This window comes from Malania oleifera, chromosome 10, assembly GCF_029873635.1.
Source record: "Malania oleifera isolate guangnan ecotype guangnan chromosome 10, ASM2987363v1, whole genome shotgun sequence".
NCBI classification, from domain to species: domain Eukaryota; kingdom Viridiplantae; phylum Streptophyta; class Magnoliopsida; order Santalales; family Ximeniaceae; genus Malania; species Malania oleifera.
In genome coordinates this window covers 43830039-43835800 of record NC_080426.1, presented here as the reverse complement: position 1 = coordinate 43835800, position 5762 = coordinate 43830039, and the positions used below count along the sequence as shown (strand labels likewise).

The window sequence follows — 5762 nt, the reverse complement described above, 5'->3', positions numbered from 1 at the left end:
TGTGTTATTTTTTAAGGGGAACCCCCCCCCCCCCAAGTTTTGACTCAAAACTTGGAAAAGGCATTGGAAAAGAAGTCTAGTGTTCGAAAACTAAATTGCAAAATGAAAAGAATGAATGTGGAGAGGACCATTGCGTTAGGTGGTTTAGGGTCTTCTCAACCTCAAAAGCTAGCTCACGGGGTGAGGTTTTCCCTCACACTTAATAACTGACTACCAACCCTTTCCATAACCGATGTGGGAAAACCCAACAATCTCCCCCTCACACATCGGGGTCGCTCTTGGCAAGGCAACCATCGGGGTTTCCCTCGACATGGCACATTAGGGAGAATGTTGATGAACCAAACTCTGATACCAGTGTTAGGTGGTTTATGGCATTCTCAACCCCAAAAGCTAGCTCACGGGTTGAGGCTTTCCCTCACACTTAATAACTGACCACCAGCCCATTCCACAATAGATGTGAGATAACCCAACACGTTAAACGTTTCATTTCATTAAATAGTTATTGTACTTTCAATGATAATAAGATTATGCTAGGTAACACAATAATATTCTGTCATGCTTGTGCATTTGGATTGAGGATTCCCCAAGCCACACACTTATTCCCCTACAAGGAGGGTTAAAACACAAACAAGCATACTTGAATTTCCCATGACAGCAAGAGATGCTTCACACAAGAATAATTATCATGTTTCCAATTAATCAACTATTATTCCTAAAACATGCTCCTATAAAGATCATAGCATGAATTCATCCAAGACAGGCATGCAGTATGCATCATTCATGTGATGATGGCAGCATTACTAAAACAAACAGTTACTAGAGGCAACATATAATCAATCAAGACCCTAGGCATGTTTCTAATCACCTTAAGCCACATCAATCATTCTAAGCATGTTCCTAGGGATATCAATTGAACACAATGAAGTTAGGGTTTGGAAGATATATCTCTTGCTAAGAACAAAAACAAGCTAGAACATGCAAGAGATCTTTGTTCCACTATTGCTAGTACTGTTGATGGATAAGTGCTCCAAGACTTGCCTCAACTCTTTTGGATTACTATATAATTGGCTAACATAATTTAAGAAACATCAAGGTTCGGATTTTAATGTTTTCAAATTATAATAAGAGCTCAAGACGAATATCAGAAAGAAATAGTCAAAAATCACAAAGCAAAAGCTAAACTAGTAAGGGAGCACCTAATTGCTTCTATTGTTTTTGAAGATAAAATTACATTGAAATATTTTTCTCACTATCACAAGGGCCAAAACAAAAAAAAAACACACACACACACACACACACACAAAAAGAGCAGTTGAGAGAGCAATGCTTTGGAACACAAAATTGTTCGGCTGTGTATGCCATGCACTCGTTGAGGGAGGGGTGCACCACCCTCTCCTCTTCCCTCTTCTCTGCTCAATTTTCACTCATTTTAAGATCCTTTTGAAGTCCCATGTGGTTAACTTGAAATTTAGATTAGTACGTCTATTCTTCTTTATCCCAAAAATGCTTTGAAGGAGTTCATCGATCCTATTAATCAGCACTATAATTAGCACCTAAAAATTGAAAGATAAAATAATACAAAAGTACAATGCCAAGCACCGCAGTAGATAACTAAAAAATTAAAAACATTAGGCACGGGAAGAAAAAGGCTTAGGAGCAGGAAGGGAGGAGAGTGGACCTACTTCCATCTAACTCTTTTCCCTCAAGCTTCATGATCAATCTTTTTCCCCTCTCCTTTTTTCTATGAAAAAAAGGTTACCAACAGCTTTAAAAAAAAAAAAAAAAAAAGCACCAAATTGCCTCTATTGTTTTTAAAGATAAAAAAACACATTGAAAATGGTATTTTCTCACTATCACCAGGGCAAGAAAAAAAACACACGCACAAACACACACATAAAAGAGCAGTTGAGAAAGCAATGCTTCGGAACTCAAAATTGTTCTGCCCTAGTCATGTGAGTCAAATTGTTTGTCAGCATGAATTCTCTCTCCCTTTCGATTACAAATCGCTAACCGATAATGTTCAAATGCATCCAAGTCAACTCGAAGAGTTCAGATACAAAGAGAGTATCATGTGAATACAACATTCTGAGAACAAGAAATTTTATCAAATAATATAATATAATTTTAATATATACAGAGGTACAAACCAATGAAGTCCAGAAACATTTCACAACAGCAAATTTGCATATTACAAGCACAAGATAGATCTGGACACCATTGGAAGATTAGAGACAGCTGTTTTTTTGGCAGTTGAAGATTTCTAAAGCCTGAAGTTTCATTTCTACTTATGAGGGGGGCCAACCATTTGGTGAATTTTCATTAGGACAATGCTTTCTTTTTGCATTAACCTGTGCTCGAATTAATTTCTGAATTATAATTGCTTCCTGAATGTTGTTGTGAACCAGATTGCAACGCTCATCCAGGGCAAGCATTGGGAATGGCTCTTCAATGAGAACACCAACCTGCACACATCCGCTGTTGAAATCAACTTAAGCTTGTTAAAAAATGCAATGCCTTGAGCAAATGCATTGTAATTCATTAGATTGGGATATGTGTGACCTTCTATACCAGAAATCAAGTATCAGGCTTCCCATAATCACTTCCTTGGTTGATATTAAATTTTGGATAAATTTTAGTTAATGAAAACTAAATGCAATACTTCATAATAGCAAGATTCATTTAGGGAAGCAGGAAGGACCTCGGGGTTGGGGTTGAGATTATATAGTATACGCTGTTTATGAAAGAAACATCAGATTTTCCTTCTCCCCAATCAGAAAAGGGGAGAAGGGGGGGGGGGGGGGGAAGAACAAATAATTGAAAATATCAATTACTAACTAGCTTAATTTATACAGGAAAGCAAGTAGTGCTTTCCCACTCTTATCAGTTAATCATATAGCCGAGGCTTAAAAGAAAAATGAAGCCATTGTGACTAGTAGTGGCAGCATTGAACATTAATCAGGTGCATGCTGTGGACAAGCAACTTGACTGAGAAACCAATGCGGTTGCATAAATATGATAAAAAAAATAGAGGGACAGAAAAATATATACTTCTTCAATGCAGAACAAAGAAGCAGCGCTAATGAAAGTAGCAGGAACCACGATCCAATTGCAGTCATCCCAAAGTATTATGGGAAGAGTTAGATGCCAGAGGACCAAAAACCTTGAGGTCAAGCGAGTGTAAGAGAGGGGGATTGGAATACTCATAAGTTGCTCACAGACACCAATTCCTTCGTGGAAACAAGAAATTTTCGACTCCTGCAGTGTAATGGGGAAAATACAATGAGGGTACAAATATTAAAAATAATTTAAAAAAAAACTGTATGAAGTGCACATATTTAGTGATTTTCAATTTGGGGTGCCACTTTATGTTCCTATTTTATCTTGCAGCGTAATTAATCCACGTCCATTTCCAGAAAAGAAAAGTTCATTACAATAGGAAAAAGAAAACAGATAAACTCTTCACAAACTTTATTGCCCTTATTAGCTCCCACTGAATTCACTTAAGAAATCTAATATTCCAGAATAATACAGAAAACTCGAATCATGAAAAATAGATAAGAATTGTCCCAAAATCAATTTCAGGAACTTATTAATAGCTTAAAGGGGGAGAATTTTAGTAAATAACAGCATGTTTGGTACAGGGATAGGATGGAATTGAGAGGAATGTAATTGAATTTCTCACTTGATTTTGTCATACTCTCCATTCAAATTTCCATTCTATTACTCTCCTACATCATTTCATTCCACAACCAAACATGACGCAAGTAATCCCGTAGAAAATTACCAATACATTTCTCTCTGATTCCTCCAAATTCAGCAACTGGAGGCTTTGAGAAATGAATTCAATAATACAGCGGGGACGATGCTTTGAACTAAGAACAACTGCTAGATCGTCCACTTCAAGCAAATTTTGGAGGTCTTGCCTTATATCTGAGCCATAAATCAGATGACACTGCAATTTACAAGTGAAGGTTATGAGTTAACTCACCAAATCATTAAAGCTTTGCTTGGAATGACAAGATTTATCAATCATATCATTTTCAATTCTTGTTTTAGGTTAAATCTGATGCTTGAACTGCAAAGTAATTAACTTAGAATTTACAATTCTAAAAGGGTATATTTTATGAGACTCACAAATCTGACCAAAAGTGGCTGGATTTGGTGATGGTATGTGAGAATCGGAATAAAATGTCATTATCGTCCCTTATTTGTAAATGATCCTTAAATGTTCTCTTAAATGAGGGCAAAATTGAAAAACAAAAATGAGTTAAGCAAAAATTTTCCATTTGCAATACCAAGCAAAAAACTTATGCACTAATAACTCTATTCATACCAAGCAGCATCATTAGATCTCTTAGGCTCCGTTTGAATCTTAATTTGTTTGAGGAAAGGAAAGGAAAGGAAAAGAAAATAAATTTTCACTGTATTTTCTTTCTAGGTCGAATACAATTAAAAATAAATTTTTGCTCCGATATGGGTAAATTTTAAGGAAAAAAAAATGTTATTGATGTGTAAAAATAAATGTTTTTCACTTTCCTTAGTAAGGATACATGAATAAGTTTTTTTATTATTATTATTATATTTTTCCTTGAATATTTTTGAAGTTCCAAACTGACCCTAAATGTGACAGAATTGAATTGAATTCTATTTAGATATGATGCCAAGCATTGTGTAAATCAGTAAAGCATGAAAAGTCAGCAACCTTGAGGGCAACTGGAAATGCCATTATATACTGCAAAAGAGCCTCCTTCAGCGGCGCATCCCTCGAACCCTCAACGCTCGCGATCACCGATCCCGCAAAATCATTAGTCCCCGAAATGACCTTAGTCCAAGCCTTACTCCCCTGTTCGAACCTCGAGTACGACGCCTCCGTCCTAAACACCAGCAGCAGCGCGAGCGCCGGCGCCGTCAACTGGTACGGCAGCGAAGACGCCCTCAACAGGGGAAGAAATTCCGGCAACCAGTGCATCGAAACCGCCGAATTGTAGGTCGCAATGACCGCCGCCACCGTAGTGAACACGGTCACCGGCGGAATCAGCGACAGAATCACCCGCGAAGAGAGACTCGACAGGAGGTGGCGCACATGGCGGAGAGAGCTTCTGTGCTCGACCCATTTCTCGTGGTTATACAAGGATCGATTCTTGCGCATGCCCCGCTCTTTTATGCCGTCCGCCCAGTCGGGGATTGCGTGGAGAATCGAGATGAGGGTTTGGTTTTGGGCTTGGGTTTGATTCGGGGAAGGGTTTGTAGATTGGGAGGAGTGTACTTTGAGTGGGCTTCTCATGGGTTTGGAATTGGAGGGAAAGGATAGGTGTGAGTTGAAGAGCGCTTTGAAGGCCAAATCGGGAGGAAATGATAAATGGGTGGAGGGTTGAATTGAATTTGAGGGCCTTCTCATTGAAGGAAATTAGGGTTAGGGTTTGCAGAGAAGGGAGTGAAGAAGATGGAGGGAAAGAGGAGGACATGTTATGTTACAGAGAATTGCAGTGTGGGAGTGAAGAGGGGAGTGGTTAGTTGAAACGGTTTGTTTGTGAATGTGGTTTTTGCACGTGTTCATATGCAGTTGGATAAAAATTAAATAGAATTACTTACTCTTGCCAGTCACAGTTTCAAGTTCCACATGCCACATGCCACATGGCACGTGCCAAAGTTTTTTTTTATTTTCTCTTTTTTAACTCAAGGGAATGAAAGAGAAAAAGAAAAACAACTCTTAACAAAATTTTGTGAAGTAATCAACTATTTAAAGTAATTAAACCCCTAAA

The 5762-nt window shown here is 38.0% G+C and overlaps 1 protein-coding gene across 2 annotated transcripts; it reads right to left on the bottom strand.

Annotated features, from left to right (window-relative positions):
- Positions 1–2086: 2086 nt before the first annotated feature.
- Positions 2087–5530, bottom strand: LOC131166191 (voltage-dependent chloride channel 1, chloroplastic-like). Of its 2 annotated transcripts, none has more exons than XM_058124526.1 (4): positions 4703–5530; positions 3785–3952; positions 3049–3255; positions 2087–2462 (listed from the first exon to the last, which is right to left on the bottom strand). In XM_058124526.1, the coding sequence occupies exons 1-4, from the start codon at positions 5396–5398 to the stop codon at positions 2286–2288; spliced, it is 1248 nt and encodes a 415-aa protein (XP_057980509.1). In that variant the 5' UTR covers positions 5399–5530; the 3' UTR covers positions 2087–2285. The 2 variants fall into 2 exon arrangements, with proteins under 2 accessions (XP_057980509.1, XP_057980510.1); XM_058124527.1 differs by having other exon boundaries at positions 2087–2475; positions 4703–5490.
- Positions 5531–5762: the final 232 nt, after the last annotated feature.